The 21,807-nt window shown below is 34.7% G+C and overlaps 1 protein-coding gene across 7 annotated transcripts; it reads left to right on the forward strand.

Annotated features, from left to right (window-relative positions):
• The first annotated feature begins 1,076 nt into the window (after positions 1 to 1,076).
• Positions 1,077 to 5,906, forward strand: LOC149574910 (alpha,alpha-trehalose-phosphate synthase [UDP-forming] 5-like). 7 transcript variants are annotated; one of them, XM_089814762.1, is made up of 5 exons: positions 1,077 to 1,380; positions 2,135 to 2,198; positions 2,292 to 4,732; positions 4,832 to 5,105; positions 5,269 to 5,906. In XM_089814762.1, the coding sequence occupies exons 3-5, from the start codon at positions 2,745 to 2,747 to the stop codon at positions 5,587 to 5,589; spliced, it is 2,583 nt and encodes an 860-aa protein (XP_089670888.1). In that variant the 5' UTR covers positions 1,077 to 1,380; positions 2,135 to 2,198; positions 2,292 to 2,744; the 3' UTR covers positions 5,590 to 5,906. The 7 variants fall into 7 exon arrangements, with proteins under 7 accessions (XP_089670888.1, XP_089670886.1, XP_089670887.1 ...); XM_089814760.1 differs by having other exon boundaries at positions 2,135 to 2,193; positions 2,278 to 4,732; XM_089814761.1 differs by having other exon boundaries at positions 2,135 to 2,193.
• The last annotated feature ends 15,901 nt before the right edge of the window (positions 5,907 to 21,807 follow it).

Below are 21,807 nucleotides of genomic sequence, written 5' to 3' on the forward strand. Positions count from 1 at the left end.
TCTACGACACAAATTTTCGAGGAATATCCCCCTCAGCACCAACCGAACCTTTTAGGAGGCTCGACCTGTGACCCAAGACTTTGATACCTTTTGTTGGAAGCATTTGCCTTTGCACCAAAAGCTTGAACTATTTATTTCAGATTTAATATGATTCACGGCACAAATCTCCAAGAAAGTGCTGACCACCACGTCAACAATCTCAACAATTATTATATCAAACAGTCTATGCAACTTGAAATTAAGGAAACAATTAAAAAAATTCAGTCTCTACTTCTGAGTGTGCACTGTTTATTTGTTGATCATTGTTCTTCTGTTATGAATTTGGATCCGGTTATCTTCCATCATCAATATAATTAACAAGACCGAATGTCCTTATAAACTGAACACTCTGATGATGTAATACCATTCAGATTCCACCAATATCAAAGTGATTAAGTGACCTAAAAAAGTGCAAACTAATTGTTAACCAGATTATTAGCATTGTAGCTTTCCATTTGGTATCTATCTCTGAATGTTGTTTTTAGTCACGATCACATGTAAATTGAAATCCAATCACAGAATTCCAACATACCACTTCGATTTTTTGATATTACCCTCTAAATACTGTTCTTTTTTCCCAAAAAAAACACCCTCCAATGACCACTTTTGACTATCTATTATATTTTGCGGATCATAATTCTTCTGTTTTGATAAGTACTCTGCCATCTTAGAACTGAACTTGTGACCGGCAAATGCAAATGGCATGGAAGCAGCTCCAAAGAAACTCCTACACTGCATTGCTTACGCATGGTCCTGTTTTGGCTTTTCTATTCCACCACTAAAACTTTCGCTAATTGGCGAGTGTGACCGTTGCACGGTTAGGACTGGACATGAAAAATGGGTCCCCAACATTTTGCTGGCGGGTCCAGAGGAGCACCAGGCCGAACTGACTCGTTGAGATTCGGGATTTTATTCTCCCTAACCAGAGTCGACATCGTGTTAACCATGATCGGGGTGAAAATACGCATTACCACCTCGGGTTCGACACTAATCAGTGGAGTTTGAGAATAAGAATGGAGCATCTTCTATTTATCATTACAATGGTGGAATAATAAAGTATGGTAAAAGCATAGCTTTTTCTGGTGGTGGAGATTGCACGAGCCCATCTGATTCGTTTTACTTTGAGACCTCTCGGATGACCCTTTTGCCGTGAATCTGTTTTTTCGGCAACCATGATTTTCTCCCGTCTTTCAACTTTATGAGCAAATGAGTTGAAGATAGTTGAACGGAGGCAACCTGGATCTTTCAAGTTGGAAGAATTCTCGATACCCAGGTGGGAAAACCGAGCGATTTCGAGCTTCTCTTTCTCGCATTGTACAAGCATTAGCGAGTTCATGACTGGTATGTGTGTGTTTTCAGGATTTTAAGCCGTGTAACAGATTTTTTGTTTTCTAAAGCTGTAGTTCCTAACTAAGCAACTAGGAGTCTGAATTAGTATCTTCCATTAGTCTGAGGTGCTCTGCCAGTAAGCTACGGCCCTTTGTGAGTTTGAATGTTGCTCCAGGATGCAAAGTCTTAGGAGGGAATTTCAGTAGGTTTTCAAGCAGTTTGGATTTGGAAACTGTCATTGTTGGAATGAGACCCTGATCACGTGTATTTTGAGGTTGGGATGTTTAGGAACAAGGTTTTTGAGGGTCCTGTGTTTGAAATTTGCTAAGCGTGTTTGGGGAGGTTTATCTTATAAAATATTTTGAAAATAATGTTTATTCCCACTTTTTATTAGGCAAAACACAGAATATGGGGAGTTGGCAGTGTATTAAGCTGGCACTTTGTATATTTTCATGCTTGAATGTTCCTTTGTGTAATTATGTTCAGCACAATAATTTGTAGTTAAGGTATTTCAATCAATTAATTAAACAGGGGTTCTCAGTTTAAAATGACAAACCCATAAATAGACTTTTGAAAATTTTAAGAGGATATACAACGAATATGTACTGTAGCACTGTAGAAGTCATGTCATCTCATGGTTCAGCTTGCCTTGTTATGGCTAGTCACAAATATAGAAGTTTAGAAGCTCTGAGTGCAAAATTGAAATGATTTGGAAGCCCGTTTTTAAGAGATTGTGTTAATAATGTGCACACTTGCTGTTTTACAGGCTGACTCAATTCGAGTTCAGAAGTTCTCAAATGGAAAAATCTAAAAGTATGTACCCATGTAAGGTGTATCAATCTCTGCCCTAGCAATAAGATTTCTGTGTTTTAAATAGATGTACTTATTAAATGTTCTAAGGTGTAAAAGGTTTTGATATTCAGGGACAGGGAAATTTATGTGTTTAGAAGGCTCAAGTTTGGATGTTTTGATGGTTAAATTGCTGACAGCTGACCTGTTTCAAGCCTCGTTTATCACATACTTGAAGATGTGGCCTAGAGCTGGATCTTGAGGCTCACAGAAGTCAGGGCATCAAGAATAGGGTTCTGAGACTTAAGAGCTTGAAGCATACCACATAGTTTGGCATACTAAAGAGTTTCATTGAATTTCTTTTGTAAATCTGAAGTGGGAGGAGTCACCTGTGATGTGATTGGCTTTGTGCCACTTGATTTGAATTTGGTATTCCGAAGTCTCCATAACTTCAATATATTTGCATTTCTAGTCCAGACTCCAAGTCATGGGCATGCAGTAGAATCCAGCAATTTAAGGAAGAAACTTAGCTGTCTCAGATTGGCCTACTTTTCTAAAGCATTTGATAGCTTTACTCTCACAGCCAAATGGTGTCTAGATCATATTCAAACTTGTTGGACCTGGCTTCAGGTGAGTCTCTGAACTTAGGGCGAGTAGGTAGGCGACTCCCTAGGGTGATGACCGTGGCAGGAATCATTTCAGAGCTTGACGATGACAATTGCAACAGTATCGCTTCAGATGCACCTTCATCTGTCATTCAGGAACGAACAATAATTGTGGGGCACCAGCTTCCTTTAAGGATTCAGAGGAGGCCTGATAACAAAGGGTGGGCTTTCAGCTGGGATGAGGATTCATTGCTTCTGCAGCTTAAAGATGGGCTTGCAGAGGATGTCGAGGTTGTCTACATTGGTTGCCTCAAGGAGGAAGTTGATCCAAGTGAGCAGGATGATGTTGCTCAAGTATTGCTAGAGAATTTCAAATGCGTGCCAGCATTTCTTCCTCCAGAACTTTCGAGCAAATTTTACCATGGTTTCTGTAAACAACAACTGTGGCCACTCTTCCACTATATGCTACCTCTTTCACCAGATCATGGTGGTCGATTTGATCGGTCTCTTTGGCAAGCTTATGTTTCTGTTAATAAGATATTTGCAGACAAGGTCATGGAAGTGATTAGCCCTGACGATGATCATGTCTGGGTGCATGATTACCATTTGATGGTATTGCCCACCTTTCTGAGAAAGAGATTTAACAGGGTGAAGCTTGGTTTTTTCCTGCACAGCCCCTTCCCCTCTTCGGAAATTTACAGAACTCTCCCTGTTCGAGACGAAATCCTCAGGGCTCTTCTCAATTCAGATTTGATTGGCTTTCATACATTTGATTATGCAAGGCACTTCTTATCCTGTTGCAGCAGGATGCTTGGCCTTTCCTATGAGTCAAAGAGGGGTTATATAGGGCTTGAATACTACGGCCGCACTGTAAGTATCAAAATCTTGCCAGTGGGCATTCACATGGGTCAGCTACAGTCTGTGCTGAATCTTAGTGAAACAGAGGCCAAAGTCATGGAGCTAAGAGATCAATTCAGGGGAAAGACTGTTTTTCTTGGTGTGGATGATATGGACATTTTTAAAGGCATTAGCTTAAAGTTACTTGCAATGGAACAGCTTCTTATACAACATAATGAGTATAGAGGCAAGGTGGTTATGGTGCAGATTGCAAATCCTGCAAGGGGTCGAGGAAAAGACGTTCAGGAAGTGCAGGAAGAGACATATGCTACAGCCAAAAGAATAAATGAGTCGTTTGGCAATTTGAACTATAAGCCCGTCATACTGATTGATAGGCCTCTTCCATTCTATGAGAGAATTGCTTACTATACTGTTGCAGAGTGTTGCATGGTCACTGCAGTGAGGGATGGAATGAATCTCATTCCCTATGAATACATTATTTGCAGGCAGGGAAATTCTAAATTAGATAAAATATTAGGACTGAGTCCATCTTCCACAAAAAAAAGCATGTTGATTGTTTCAGAATTTATTGGATGTTCCCCTTCTCTTAGTGGAGCCATCAGGGTCAATCCCTGGAATATTGATTCAGTGGCTGAGGCCATGGATACAGCCATTGTTATCCCTGAGTCTGAAAAGCAACTAAGACACGATAAACACTATCGTTATGTGAGCACTCATGATGTGGGGTACTGGGCACGTAGTTTTTTGCAAGATTTGGATAGATCATGCAAGGATCACAACAGGAGGAGGTGCTGGGGCATCGGCTTTGGATTGAGTTTCAGGGTAATTGTGCTTGATACAAACTTCAGGAAGCTTTTAACTGAGCATATTGTCTCTGCATACAAAAGGACCAAAAGCAGAGCAATTTTGTTGGATTACGATGGTACTATGATGCCACAGGCTTCTATAAATAAAACTCCTAGCTCTGAGGTGCTTTCTATTTTGAATAGTTTGTGTAGTGATCCAAAGAATTTTGTATTTATTGTAAGTGGAAGGTCACGGCAGAAGCTCATTGACTGGTTTGCCCCTTGTGACAAACTGGGAATTGCAGCAGAGCATGGGTATTTCTTAAGGTGACGGTATATTTTAGTTTCTTCATTATGATGCACAGCTGTAGTTCTTAGGAGTAGTGTAGAAGATGACATTTTCTCATTTATTTCTCTGGGTCTCAGGTGGAGTCCACATTCTGAATGGGAAACATGTGTGAATGTAGCAGACTTTGATTGGAAACGAACTGCCGAGCCCGTTATGAAATTATATACTGAAACTACAGATGGCTCTGCAATAGAATCAAAGGAAAGTGCTTTGGTTTGGCATTATCAGGATGCTGATCCAGATTTTGGATCCTGCCAGGCAAAGGAACTACTTGATCATCTTGAGAGTGTACTTGCGAATGAGCCCGTTTCTGTCAAGAGTGGTACGCATATTGTAGAGGTGAAACCTCAGGTATGAAAACTTGTATACATTAGAACATCCTGTACCTTGCTTTTTGATAAAATGTGGTACAAAGATTACCTGTTTTCGATTAATGCAAAAACAGGTTTTGAAGGGACCCCGAAACCCTGTACAAAGATTACCTGTTATTCACAAACGTATGTTGTAAATGCAGGGTGTGAGCAAGGGACTGGTAGCAGAACGGCTTCTTTCAACAATGATGCAGAGAGGCACAATACCAGATTTTGTTCTTTGTATTGGAGATGACAGATCCGATGAAGAGATGTTTGAGTGCATCACAAGTGCCATGTCCGGACCATCACTGTCATCTGGAGCAGAAGTGTTTGCATGTACAGTGGGTCAGAAGCCTAGTAAAGCTAAATACTATTTGGATGATACTGCTGAAATCATAAGAATGCTCCAAGGTCTGGCCTCCGCTTCAGATCAAGCAGCACGAAATTCATTTCCACATTTTTCTCTTGAGAATGCACCTTGAACTTATTGGAGATGTGTCTAGGAATGCTCTTGCATAAGAAAGATGACATCACCATAGGGGCATGTCAGGTTTGTCACAATGAAATTTGAAGGTAAGATGGAATTCAGTCGTTGTTTCTTTCTTTGAGAGAAGTATAAACTTGTTGACATTTCCATGATGTGGGACATGACATAATAGTATTAGGAGGTCAAAGTAAGTTGATAAGTATGAGTGGATTATTTGTTGTGCACAAGGATTGTCCAATTGCTCTTAAAATACATAGATGTAATCTTATTTTCATTCTATAGCATCTAATCATTGCTCTAAGCTATTTGCAAGTCAGGTTGCACGCATTTTTCATTGTAAAAAATCTTGTGCTATGCTTATCCCTCATTCAGATCTGGGCCATGAGTTTTGGTAAGTGAACCATGGAGCTCTTGAGAGTGTACATAATGAAATTATTTCTATGTTATGAAGATTATGAAGTTAGACGAACAAACCATGGTTTCAAGACTACAATGCATTTCAATGCCCAACCCTGCCATACCTAATTTGACAGGGTTTATACGTTACTGTTTGTAGTGGTTTTCTTTGGAACGGCCTAATGCACTATATATAAACACTATCATAATTTTCTTAAGCAGAAGCTTCTTTTGAGATCTGTAAGTCCTAAAGCAGTATGATAGCTGAAAAGTTTGGGCTGAGTGGATTCATCTACTAGACACAATATCCAGTGTTTTTGCATCTACCAAATCTAAAACCATTCCAGCATTTATAATTTCTGGTTTCAATGTTTTCCCTAAACTGAATTGTACTTCCTAGCACTGAGGTTCTTGACTACTTTTATGTTAGAGCTATAAGATTTCCACAATCCATGAGATTGCTATTGAATTTCTGGGTAGATGGTGTAAAGCTTTTTTCCATCAATATTTCAAATCACTCTACATGACCCATCATCAGGATGCAAAGAGAGCCAAAGAGGAGAGAGATGGATTGCAAACTGATGTTGAACCACTTTCCGAAATGTTGATGGAAAAAAGCTTGACACAAATGTACACAGAAATTCAATAGCAGTACTTTTATGTTCTTGATGGGCTGTTAAAATAACTTCGTCGAACTATTTGCCAAGAGTTCTGAGCTCGAGTGTCAGCTTGGGGAAAGCTTGGGATACTCATAGGGTACTGCTGTACACACTGCTGGATTTCCTTCTCCATTAGATTCTTACATTTGAAAATTCAGACATGCCAATAAATGTATATCCTGTTAAAATCATCTCAGAGTCTCAGACCATAGGTAAATTATAACTGCAATCCAGTAACTGTCCTATGAGAAGTTGAGAAAACATTTTATGACCATCCCATCAAGATAAAATACTATATTTTCAAGCCAACGATGTTCAATCTAACAAGTCATTAGAAATATGAAAATGTAATGTGAAACATGCTATTCATAAATTAGAAACCTGAATTTGTGGTATTGGTTGTTTTTTATCTTAAGCATACGTTGTACGGTGATCAATGCGTGCTTTATATTCCTTAGCTTGAAACCCATCTTACATGTTTCTGACAATGAAGTACATATCTCACAAAGAACTGTCATCCATGTTGATTGTGTGATTGCAATATGCGGCGTGGACATTTCTAGTGCCGCGATTCCATTTACTGACGCAAATCAGTAAATTGCCGAGTTGAAGTTGGATATGTTTGGAATTCACTAAATTTTAAAAATTACATCACATCTTGGTGCATGATTATCTATTTTTATCTTCATGTTCTCTAAGGTCTTCAATTGTAAAATATGACAAATTTTTTATTGTGGTGGCCCCAAGTGCACAAGAATTCTAATTGAAATAACTTGTACAGCAATTTAATTCCATCGCGTCCCATCTTTTCTGGTGTGCTCAAATCTCCAACATCTTGCTTGGGTATTTGGTTATCAAAATGATCTAACACGATTAAGACCATAATGGGTAAAATCTGGAAAGGTGAACAGGAGACAAACCTGTGCCCCGTCCCACTTACAATAAAAAAAGATAAATCAGTTGTGGTGAAAGAACGTAGCCTACCAACTGATTTTTACGAATTATGGGGGAAAGGTTGCTAAAATATGAAATTATTATTCAAATAAATAAATATCAATTATAGTAAAATAAATAATTTTAATAATTATTAATAAGTGATAATATATTTCTCAAGTGAAAAGAAATGATCTCTAGATTTAGTTTTTCACTTGTGTAATGGTAAATTCTGGATTACCTCTCATTGCTTATGTAGTTTTGTGTTTATTTAAAAGGAAATGTTTTGAGATGTTCAATCTTACCTAATGTTAGATTCATTTATCTAAGATGGGCACATTTTTGTATCTAGTACCTACTTTATTCATATGACCACAATCTTTTTGCTTTTGTCCATCTATTTGATTGTCAACTCCATGAATGAGCACATATTGGTTTAGATATCTTGTATTTTGATTTCACATGTTATCTATTGTACAATGGTATTCACACAAATGTGTTGAAGCATGAAATCGATTCCATCTATTGTACAATGGTATTCACGCAAATGAGCTGAAGCAAGAAATCGATTCCATCTTTAGTGGAAGTCTTATGGACTTGAAAAAGCTCATCTAAAAAAATACTTGTTTCATAATTTAAAAATGGGATATTTATTTAGTAGCAAGATTTCGAGCCTAAACTCATGCTTCTCTCAAATATACTCAATATGAATTGGGATTTCATTAGGAAATAGGTGTTCATTTCTTAAAGTTATTCCTTTTATTTTCCTCATACTAGATTGTTATTTTCTTTGTTCATAAGACAAAGATGATTGATATGTCACATCCCTATAAATTATCGGCGTTTCTCAATTTGTTTTGTTGTTTTTGACCACACAATATGCAATTCATGAAGAACAGATGCTGGAAAATTCAGCAAAATACGTTGTGTTTTCAAGTTTTTGAATTTTAGTCAATGGTGCATTTTGTCTTGAGCTTAGTCGCGTCCTAAATTATCTTCTTATGTTGTAACTTGCATGTCATCGTGATGCAATTTGGACACAGGAAAAGCTCTAATGTCTAACAATGATAAAAATAAAAAAAATAAAAAATTGATATATATGATGAACTTGTTAGTGAATGCTATGAATTGGTTTTTAATATAGTGATGACATAAATTATATTTTTGATAGGTTTCATTTTACTTACGGAATACTAATTTAGTACCACCATCACAATGATGTGTGTATGAGAATTAATAAGTTTTGCAGGCACTAGGGTGCAACGAGGCAAACCTAGCACCTTATTTTATGTACAAAATACAAAAATATCCTATTTTAATCAATGAAGGTTCAGTCACTTTAGAAACTTTAACCCAAGACAAGATCTATCCATCATTGTTGCTAATGTTGAACCTAACACAAGTTATTGTGCTTTGTTAGTAAGTCAATTTATCATCTTACTCCCTTGCAAAATGTTCTTTAATCAAATAAAACAATAAGTCAAGTGACAAAAATAAGTAAATAAAGTGGGTCAATTTAAACTTCAAGCCTTAGTATACTTGATAAAACTAAGAAACACTCGAAAGAAAATATTAAAAAATATGTAATAATAAATAGAGTTCAATGAAGTAAAAATAAAACATTAGAAGAAGATTTGTTTATCAAGTGACCAAGCAAGGTCAATTTGAAAAAATTGTGTGAAAGTCATCCTATAATAAATGAAGAGGGTTCCGGGTGGGGACAAAGTTGGGGATTGTTGTGTCATTAATGGGTATAGTCTCTCATTCTTCATGCCAGAAAAGAGACCCCTACAACACTAAAAGAGGATAATTGCCTTTAAAAATTCTTCACCACTCCGTTGTAGATAACAATACACATGTCTACAAAATAACGCAAGGGTAGGTCATTAGAGTCAACGTGTGACATTTGGCTTCATCCTAGCTAATAATATGCCCTCTCAGGTGCTTTCTCTATTTTTTATTTATATAATCCCTAGTTTGTCATGTTTTTCTACCTCTAAGTTGTGTCAAGAAATCATTGGATTGTGTAACTGATCCATACTTGCACTACTATTAGGGATTAGTCATCCTTCACTTAATTCATGGAGGTGAAGATTTGTTGAGAGTTGATCTAAATATGATATATGAATAAATACATAGGTAGTTACCTTACCATAAAATTACTAGTAACTAAGATGAGTATTGCATCAAAATGTACATTGATAGTCACTTATAGCATAGGGGTGATCGATGATAGGTGCTACCTCGGTAGAGAAAAAGATAGTAAGTTGTATCACTAAGGTCACAAGGTGATATATTACAAAAGTTAATTCTTCCTTGGTGGACAAATGTTTTGTTGGAGGCCTAGAGGTGATAGAAGTTGGAACCCACTAGTTCTTATGACTTGAGATTGGAAGATGAACCTTCGTGTATTATGAGATACATTGAATCATCAATCGATTTGGCCACTTCATATAATCCCATGATTGCTACCATCTTTGTTAGTGCATAAGACTAAGAAATAGGTGGGATCCATGGTGTAGTGCTTAATACATCAACATTCATTTTCTATTGGGGTGCACTAGAATATTATGGGAATGACTCATTCTTTACCTACATATCATACACTTATTGTTTACCTAACCCTATTATGACCACAAGGTCTTCAAAGGGGCAATACAATATCACATGGATTCATATCAAGGGGGTATAAAATTGGAAAAATAGGTGGTGACAAAAAAGGAGTTTGGGGCAATATTTTTCAAAAATAAGGAGATTATTTAGTATGTCATGAACACACATGTTATGATTCAAGTTCATTAAGTGAGCCCCCCATGATTATTATGAGAATGAACTTTCTATGCAGTATGAGATGCATTGTAAGATCTTTGTAGTTGAACTCTAATCAAGTTAGTCACCTGTCAAGCTTATATCTAAGACTCTTTCCACCCTTATCAATTTGTTCCCAAGATAGTGTGTCCATTTGGATGGGGTAAATGGTTCAACAATTCACATTTTTGGGATTGTTGCACCTTATAAAGATGCAAAATGGAACTCAAACCATTAGCATGATCAATATGAAGCCTTTGGTCTCTCCTTGGGATTTCACATGGATCTATAGACTGCTACTCTTGTGTGGGAGAGATCTTTTTGCCTTAAGTTGTATCTAGGATTTTTTTTTTTTTTATTCCTAGATTTGGAGGTATTTGCGGTTAATACGGATGGGTCTTTTTTAGGGTTGAGCTAAACTTAGTGCATCTATTTAGGTAGATCTAATATATGGGGTTATGGGTTTCTATTTAATGAGATAGGGTATTGGATGGTTCTAATTTTTATAAGAAAGGGTGCCTTGATGATTTCAAACTATCTACTTCTCATTGTTTCCTTTACATCCCTTTCTTGTGGGAGATTATTCTTCTTTTTATTGGTGTTGTTGGTGTTTGGTGTTTTGTTGGTTCCTACTTGTATTATGGGAGTGGTGGGGCTTCTATTTTTTGAGACTAGGAACAATGGCCCGTGATGTTGTTGTGGCCATGGAGACTTTGGTCTCTCTTTGTGTTTTACAAACTATTTCTTTTAGATAGGAGAGATGTTTCTTCTTTAAAGCAAGTATTAGGTTTCTTGGTGATGGTCTTTGCTTCTCTAGGATGTGGTAAAATAATAGATTTGTGTCACCCTTTAGGACATCAGAAGCTATTTTGGCCAAATCCCATTTCTCCATAAAAACTCAACTTTCTTCAAAAAACTAAAGAATGCCTTTTTATAGATCTCGGATTCAAGATCATGTTCATATAAATTCCATAGTGTTTTGATTAGTTATAGTCTGTTATAATTTCAAAATACTAAAAGTAGACATTTTAACTTTCGAGAAGATGCTACTTCAACAAAATAATTACTAAATCATATCAAAAAAAATTAAAATTTATAGTCAACACTAGAGAGAGTCATCTTCAAGAAAATATGATTATTTTTCAAGGTGTATATTTGATAGAGAAGTTTTGACGGGAGAAAAAAGTTGTTGGTTTTGATAAGTTCAACTTCAAGTACTTATAACAAAAAATATACACCAAAAATGAATTTATTTATTTTTACACTAGATATACATCATCTATAACATATTTTAAAATCTAAGCAAAAAAATATTATTTGCATATACTTATTTGACAGAAACTACACACTATATTTTTCACAATTTATAAAAGGACTTCAAAAATTAAAAAATACAAAAAAAAAATTGATCATTTTAAAAAAAGGATTATAGGCATAAACTTAAAGAAATTTTACACATTTCATAAGTTTACATCATCTTCAAATTCTTAACAAAAATGTCACTTTTATGTCATTCAAGTTAAACAGTTCACTTGTTGTCATCCTTTTTCTTTCTAAAAGGTCATAAGTTTGTGCTTTTACCTAGTGATTGATCTCTTTGGTTGGATGATGGTGGTGGTTGTGTTGAGTTTCTTAAGAGAGGGTGATTTGACAATCTTGGCCCTTCTGCCTCCTTCCTTCTACTTAAGGTTTATATTTTTCTAGAGAAGGATTATGTTGCTATTTTTCACTCTTTTGGTGTTGGTGTTGAGTTTTTTGGTGGAGATTTCTTGATTTAAGAGTTGTTTGAGTGTTTTTTTGTGTATGTGGGAGGAGTTGGGTTTCTTTTGAAAGGGTACTTTGATGATCTGAACCTCCTCTTCCTCTCCTCCCTATTTTAGGATTTTGTTCCTTGAATCTTATTTTCGATGTTGGTTCCTCTTCATAGAAGTCTTCGAAAGATTTCGTCTTGGGCTGATTAATACCCTTTCTACATGGTGGGTGGTGTTGGATGGTGTAGATTTTCATGAGAGAGTGATTTGATGATTTTGGCCCTTCATCTTCTTCCCTTCTCCTCAAGGTCCTTTTCACTATAGATCTTAGATCTCTTGATATTTTTATTTAGTGGTCACTATACTTTGTGTGGGTTGGGGCAATTGGTTGTATGATTCTTAAGAGAGTCATATCTATCATGTATGTGGTCCTTTTCTCCTTGTACATGTCGTTGGTGACTTATTTCCCCAGTTTGTAAAATCAAACTTAATTCACTCCTCGTTGTCGCTCTAGTTATTACACCACTACTTGCATTACTAATAGTTTGATCAATTGAATGATGCAAAATAGCATAGCTTGGAGTTATGGATGCTCCACTTGGCTCTTCAATGTGTATTTTTATCCCATTATCAATCTCAAAGATTTTGATTCTAATTTGGATTCTAACTTGCAGATGTCTAATTTGCTTCGTAATCTGAATCATGGTCAAATGTCCTTTCCAATATCTGAATTCTCTCATCAGTTGTTCACACCATCACTTTCAATTATCTTCCTTAACCTCATATTATAACATCTATATAATTTTCTCTTAGTTGAATATCCAAGGAATATATCTTCATCACTTCTAGGATCAAACTTCCCTATCTCATTATCTCTTCTAATATAACACTTACTACCAAAAATTCTAAAATACTTAACTTATGGTATATGACCAAACCAAAGTTCATATGAAGTTTTTCCTATACCATGTCTGATTTGAACTATATGCAGTGTGTAGACTATTGTAGTGATTACTTCTCTCCAATTAACATGAGGTACCTTACCTTAAAGCATCATAGTCCTTTTTGTATCAAGTATTGTTCTATTTCTTCTTTCTGCTACCCCATTTTGTTGTGGAGTCCTAGTAGTAGATGTATGTTTGAAAATTACATGCTCTTCACAGTATGAATTGAGTTTGTTTGATGTAAATTATCCACCTCTATATTAACTTAAACATCTTATATCCAAACCTAATTCATTCTCTACTTTTTCTTTTTAAATTTTAAACTTATCAAAGGCCTTAAATTTCTTCTTGATAAATGCAACCAACATCATCCTAGAGTAATCATCAACAAAAAGAATGAAGTATCTCTCAATATAGTATGTTCTTGTCTTAGTAGGACAATACAAATCTGTATGCACTAGATATACTCTTCCTTTAGTTGAGTGTGTCTTGCTATGAAAGGTACTCCTAGGTTTGTTTACCCATCACACATTCCTTGCACATAATGTTAGTAGGCTTCACTATCTTAAGTGGATCCCTTACTACATTTTAACTACTGGTCCTTACCATATTATCAAAGTTCACATGACAATCTCTTGTGCCATAACCAACTATCATCAATATTTGCAACAAAATAACATACTTTAGAAGGTTTTACCTTACCTCTAGTCTTGGTCTTTGTACCAAATACAATCATGTTTCCTAATTGATCTCTTATTGTACATTTTCCATCCTTGAACAGTAAATGATAACCCCTATCTACAAGCTAACCAACACTTGACATGTTATGCTTCAATCCATCAAAAAATAAGATATCACCAGTATTGGTTTTTCCATCAAGGGTAATAGAACCTTTTCCTTTAACAAAACAAGGAGTGTTATCACCAAATCTAACAACTCCACCATAATACTTATTCAATTTCACAAACTTATCATTGTCACATATCATATGGTGATAGCATCTCCTATCTATGATCCATTCATATTTATTTTTGACATAGACTAATTATTTTTCCTCCTTAATAGGACTTTTATATTTAATAGAAATAAGACCAATTTGATCATCTTTACTTTTCTCTAATTCATTATTGGATGCTTTTTCACTAGCATAATAACATTATATGGATATTTAGACTTCTAAGGCTTAGGCTTATAATTAAGCACTCTAGTTGGACATCTAGCAGTAAGATGACCAATATTATTGCATGAAACATACTTCAAAGGTAACTTTCCTTCATATTTTCCCTTACCTCTATATTCCCCCTTTTCAACCAATGCTTCAAGAACTTCAAGATTCCTTTGTTCTTCTTCTATATCTTCCCAATCCTCATCATATTTAAAAATTTCTGCAAGCTCTACCAATAATTGGTGTTTCTACTATCATCCTTTTATCTTTATGAATATTAGCCTTAAAATTAGATTCCACTTTAACAAATAATCTCTTTATAAGTTTCAAAATATGACAACTTACTAATCAATGTTTCTATGTTGAGTCCCTTGATGAGAGGTATTACTTCTTCTATCTAGTCATGGTCTTGGTGTCATAATCTAATGTCAAAGATCTCATAATCTTTGCCACAATCTCTTCTTTTGTTATGGTTTCACTAGTATTCCTTATACCAAAAACAATCTCTATTATCCTCTAAACATAAGATTTGATAGTCTCATCCTCTTGCATTCTTGCATTTTCAAATTTTTCTTTCCAATTTCGAAATTTCTCCTCCTTTGTAATTTTGTCTCCTTCATACAATGCTTCCAGCTTAACCCAAATTGCATGAGATGACTCTAATTCCTTGACTTAAGGAAACTCAACTTCAAATAAGGAACTAATCAAGGCTTCCTTGGAAACCATATTGCATGCGAATAATTTCTTCTTCCCATCTATACATGAAGATAATTCATTCTTTGATTTTACATTTTCTTGATTCTTTGTAATCATCCAATAATCAATATCTAAGAAGATCATATGTGTTCTCATTTTATCACCATCAAATTTAGGAATTTCCTCCTATAAGCCATCATGGATCTCCTCAAGTTGTTAACCTTCCTTCTCAAATATGACCACAAGCTTTGATACTAATTGTTAGTAATAACAATCCAAGCAACATAACTAATAGGGGGATTGAGTCAGATGTATGCAATAACTATAAACTTCAAACTTCTTAATCAAATCACCAACCAAGAATATAAAAATGCATAACAAGATAGTTTCCAAAGATTTTTGTTCTTGAGGAAAGCCTTGTTAAGGAAAAACACCCAATGGGGATGATACACACAAGATCATGCATTTATATGAAAAATTCCTTGTTACAAGACTTGACCCTATTAGGAATTGATACAACACATTTAGTATATCTATTCATGTTAAAGGGTGAAGCCCTTGTTAGGTTCCCAACCCTATTATGAGATGATGAGCCAAAAAAGGCTTACTACACCAAAGTGAATTGCTTAAAGATGGAATGTTTAATCCACCTTCAAGAAGACTCGATGTCTCAAATGTGAAGGTTAGATCCACCTTCAAAGATTTACAAATATAAATAATGAACTAACTAATGACAACACACTTGTCTCAATAGTTACAATACATTATACTTAGGAATGATAACATATTCCACTCATACCTCTACCAAAGCATCTAATAATCCTTCATCTCTACTTAGATATCTATCATTAAGGTTTGCACACACAATTCCATTCCACATGTTACATCCAAAGAAATTACTTCCCTTTATACAATTTATAGCCAAGCATTTAGGTTGGCTTATTAAGACTTACCTAATGCACAAATAATAAAATATAGCCAAGCTAAGAGTCAAAAAACACCTTTTATAATTTATACAATAATTAAAATTATCAAATTATGCACCATGATGAACAATTAACTCTTGTCAAACCAAACTACATGCTATACCATCCTATCAACTCTCAAAAGAAATAATCCATGTACCAAACACTATAAATCTTCACAACATGAATTGAGTAACCAATAAATCTCGAATCATGCACTATTCAAGTCTTCAGTCATGCATAATGCTCGCAAACCTTAAGTCCAGCTCGCTAACAAGTTATACCCAAAATACAATAACTACCTCTAGCATACTTATCATTACAAGCCTACAACTAGTATTCACCAAAACATATGGAACATATGAAAATCATCCCATGAAGATTTGTGACCATAGACATAAGGTCTACACTCATCTTGCAACACATATCCAAGATCGCATACTTAGGAATTTAGTACATTGTTTGTACTATTTTGGTCAACAACCTATAACACACATAATCTAAGTCTATCTAACTCCTTTTCGAAACTCTTGAACATATGTTGACATCAATAACAATAATTTCATTCCAACACTCATCTAACAAAATTTCCAACTTAACAAGCTCCCTCATCAATCTCTTTAATACTCAACAAGATAATCTTTATTATAAATCAGAGTAATTGGGCTTCCATATAGATGAGTAAGGTACTAGTAAGAGTTCATCTTAGTTTAATACTAATGGTATCAATAAGAAGGATATATTATCACCTTTATACTTTTAGTTTGTCCTATATCTTACATTATAACAACCCCTTCTTAGAGCCTAAAAAAGGTATCTCAAATATGCCTTGTCTATGTAAATTATTGCACAGACTCTCATGCCACTAATTATTTTTCCACTAAGGAAATAGTCTTTTAAATTAAAATTAATTTTGCTTACAGTTGATGGAAAGAAAAAATGGATCATATTGATCTGACTCGATGCAATTTTCTTCTTATTGGATACATATGTAGTTTCTTACTTCTTGAGTAGGAATGAGCCATAGTAGCTTTGATTAATTTACGTAGTCACCAAGTAGAGGGATTGAAAAATTAGGCTAGAGATGATGAGAGTGAACATCTAGAATTATTGAAATAGTGTCAATAAATTATTGGATTATGTCATTGATCCATGCTTGGACTACTATTAGGGATTATTATCCTTTACTTAATTCATGGAGGTGAAGATTTTTGAGAGCTACCTTGAATATTATATAAGACTAAATACTTAAGTAGTTACCTTATTGTATAGGTACTAGTAACTAAAGATAATGAGTGTATCAAATTGTACATTGTGTTACATCCCAAATTTTGACCTAATTTAAAATATAGTTGTTGAGGTTCACATGAAGTCAGTTGATAGTTAAATTGGTTTGAAATGCTAGTTGACTATTTATCATGAATTCATGGAATTGAAAAGGTAGCTAGCCGTTATGATTATTTATTTTCAGAGAATTTCCTTGTAGGAAACATGATGAAGGGGTGGAAGCATTATCAAAATAGATTTAGGCATAGGAGCATCACCATCACTGGGCAGATGGGTTGAGGACCTAGCGACTTGAAATAGGATACATCTATGGGACCCGCATGAGCTATTTAAATAAATAATTTGAGAAACATAAATAATTGAGTTAAAATATAAAATGTATCTCAAAGGATTTAATATGATCTTTCACCTTATTATTATAATATATATATATATATGAAATGACATCATTATATTATAATAATTTAATAAAGTGATGTCACCTTAATAATATATTTACTTGTACATATATAAATATAAAATAATAATGATATTCAAATTATAATCTTCCAACTTTATTTTTCCATTTTAATATTATTTGCTTTTAACTGATTAACACTTGGCATGATAAATTGACAATAATCGAATTATAATATTTCCAACTCTTTCTTCCAACCTTTTTATTTTCCTTTCTTTTGCAATCGATTTAAACATTTGGCATTTTAAATGACCAAATAATCTTTTAACCTGTGGGAGCCAAGAAGTCACGGCTTGTATCTTTATATGGAGGTTGTGAGAAGGAGTGGACATCATTACTATTTTTGATAAGTTTCTTCCACAATCCGGAAATCTTTCTGCTATTTATTTCCAACTTTCTAAATGCCTTATTCCTCTCAAGTATTTAGTAATTTTATCCTGTCGGTACCCTACCATTAACGATTTATAACTTTGAGCAAATAGAACTATATTTGCTTTTGTTGTGCAAGTAATCCAATTAAGAATCAAAGATGGTATGCATTGAAGGTGGTGTTTCTAGCAACTAGAGAGAGTCGAGCAACTTTCAAGGTCATCAAAGCATTCTGAATCCTTGTGAGGTCATGAGTTACCATTCTATTATGTTTGATTTCAATAGCAGTTGGCTAGGCATGCAAATCTCTTAACATTTTCTTGTGATCATGTTATTTCCTTTACTAGTTGAGTAATCCATGTTAATTATGATGAACTTTCTTCTTAACTCTCATGGTTTCCAGAATCGTAATAAAGAGTGTTGAATAATATCTCTTAAAGAAGGGTTTCCTAAGTGTAATAAAACCTTAATGAAATATTCTATTTGGAAATCAGAATTCAATAATATTTTCAACTAGTTTCAAGAACATATTCTTCTACGTCACAATTTGATAAGAGTTACTAATCAATAAATCCTTTTAGAATTCATGCATAAAGCAGACTGAACAAGAATTTTGAACACCTAGGACTCACTTGGTTGTATAGCCAAGGAAAAGGGTGAAGAGGTGATAGAAAGTAATCTGCAATAACATGAAAATAGTATCAATTATGACATAAAAATGTTTATCATTTATAACAGGAATCATTTAATAGCTCATGCACGAACATGTTTATCCTCCTACTATCAAGTCGAATGGTGTGTTTAGATACCAGGATGCTTAGCAGATGACAAAATGATCCCTATCTATTTTGGGTAGGGAGGGTCTTTCTCATTAGAGATTTTGTGGGGATAAGTTATGGTTTGAGGTTGGGTGGTTAAGCCCCTGACAATGTTTCACCTTTTCCCAAGTTGTCAGACGTACCACAAACAAAGATAAGCTATACACTCAATTGTTTGTTGAAACAGGTATTTTTACTTTTATGATGTATAGGTAAGACTAAGGTAAGATTAATTGAGTTATATCATCATTACAGTTATTTTACATTTAGTTGCAAGAGACAGATTTATCTTATGAATTGTTATATCAACCTTTCATTTATATGAATAATAAATAGGAACATATCTTCTAATCTTATGTTATTGCCACAACACAATTGGAAGGAAAGGAATGATACAGTGGTATTTGGAGCCCTAAATGATATAGTGGTATTTGAAGACCTAATTGATTCAATGGTATCCAAAGCCCTAGTTAATACAGTGTATCTGATTCCCTAAATGATCTAATGGTAATTGAAGCCCTTAGTGATATAGTGGTATCTGATGAACTAAATGATCCAATGGTAATTGATGCCCTAATTGATATAGTGGTATGTGATGCCTTAATATTATATAATGGTATTTAATGGTAATTGTCATATAATTTTTGATTTAGCAGTATTGGGTGGAAGCCGTTATATGATATTGTTATAGTAGTATTTTTGGACTAATCTGGGTGATTATAGAAGCATCCCTAAAATGATTTCTTGGTTCAAATTCCATGGTATGTGGATTTTATTTTCTATAGTAAATTCATTGACTATGTTTTAAGTTCTTAGTTAAGAAATTTTGTTTAACTATTTTTAACTGTCAATCTCATTCATATGAACGAAACTGATTTAACTATCTTCCTATGAAAATGAAGTAATAACTATATTTCTTTGAGTATGTTAGTTGTTAATTAAAACCTCGAAAAGGTGGATGTTACATATTGATATTCATCTATGGCCTAGGGATGATCAATAATAGGGGCTAGCTCAGAAGGGAAAAATATATTTTATTGTACCACTAAGGCCACAAGGTAATATATTGCAAAAGTTAATTCTTCCTAGGTGGACAAATATTTTTTTGGGGGCCTATAAGTAATGGTAGTTGGAATCCACTAGTTCAGTGAGTTCACCACTTAGAATCTTAATCCCTTATGACTCTTGAGATTGGAAGATGGAATCTAGTGTAGTGCAAGATACATTGAATCCCCTATCAAATTGGCTAGTTCATAGTATCTCATGCTTTCTACATTTTGTCTTAGTGCATAAGACTAAGAAAAGGGTGGGACAAATGATGTACTAATTAATAAATCAACATTCCTTTTCTATTGGGGTGCTATAGAATAGGATGGGAATGACTCATCCTTTACCTACATATAATTCACTTATCTTTTACCTAACCCTATTATGACCATGAGGTCTTCATTTAAGGGGAAATATAATATCATGTGGATTCATATCAAAGGGTGTATAAAATCGTCAAAAAATGGGCCAATATACTATCTAATAGGGGGGAGGGTTTTTTTTCCTTGGGGTATGTGTGGGGGGTACATTTGGATTGGGTTAATGGTTCATCACTTTACATTGTTTGGATTGTTGCACCTTATGTAGATGCAAAAGGGAAATCAAACAGTCAAGATGATTGACATGAAGCCTTTGGTAGCTCCTTCTATTTTTCAAAAATAGCTCTGAAGTATTACTCTCATTGGGGAGAGATGGTTTTTTATTTTTTTATTTATAGGTTTATTTATTTTTAATTCCTAGCTTTGGAGGTATTAATGGTTAATAGTTATGGGTATTTTTAAGGGTTGAGTGAATCTTGGTGCAACTATTAAAGTGGATCAAGTTTATGGGGTTGTGGATTTCTATTCAAGGAGATAGGGAGTTGGTTGGTTTACACATTTATAAGAAAGGGTGCCTTGATGATTTCAAACCATCTTATCCTCTCTATCTCCTTTGTGGCCTTTTCTTTATAGGAATCTATTCCCCTTTTTTTTGGTGTTGTTAGTATTTTGGTAGTTTCTCCTTGTATTATGGGAGTGAAGGGCCTTCTATTTTTTGAGACGGGGAATATTGTCCTGCATTTTTGTTGTGGCCATGGAGGCCTTAGTTTCTCTGTGTTTTATAGACTATCTCTTTTAGATGGGCGAGATGTTTATTCTTTGAAGCTAGTATTGGGTTTCTTGGTAATGGTCCCTTCTTCTCTTTGATTATTTCTCCCTTTCATTGGATGGTGGTGGTGGTTGTGTGTTGTGATGTGGAGCCTAATCAAACTTGGAGATTTATTCAGCGTGGTTTTCTCCCCATATTATTTCTATGAGGGTTTTCCCCCAAGACAAAGTCAAGGGGTAGCACCCTAGGTGTGCTCCCTATCGCAATACAGTGTGGGGTCGAGAAGCAATGCCCGCGCAGGGGTTTTTGGGGCTAGTGTCCCCAAAGCCAAAACTGACCTTATATTTTCAAAGGTGTCGGTTGCTATTTTTTTATTCTAGCCCAAATTTTGTAAGTAGAAAAAGCTTGTATAAAAAGGCTTAGGGTTAGGGATTTCTAATGTAATGGTGATATTGTAGCTTCTTGTAGTGGTATTGAACTATAAGGGATTACAGATTGTAATCATATTGGACTTGTTATTATTGGACGTAGCCTAGGGATTGCATGAACCACATTAAATCTTGGTGTCTTGTGTTCTCTTCTGTGCGATCTATTATTTTTTGATATTGTTTATATTTGCATGGAACTATTATTTCTATCTGAGGTTAATCCTAACATTGTGTTAATTTTCTTAAGGGAGGGGGCTTTGACAATATTGGTCCTTCTTCCTCCTTCCTTTTGATGAAGGTTATTTTTGGGGAGAAAAAATATTTATAGTATTCACTCTTTTTGTGTTGGAGTTGAGATTTTTGGTGGAGATTTCTTGATTTCAGAGTTGTTTGAGTTTTTG

Source organism: Cupressus sempervirens, chromosome 2, assembly GCF_028749045.1.
Source record: "Cupressus sempervirens isolate cs-2001-9-10 chromosome 2, ASM2874904v1, whole genome shotgun sequence".
In the NCBI taxonomy this organism is placed as follows: Eukaryota; Viridiplantae; Streptophyta; class Pinopsida; order Cupressales; family Cupressaceae; genus Cupressus; species Cupressus sempervirens.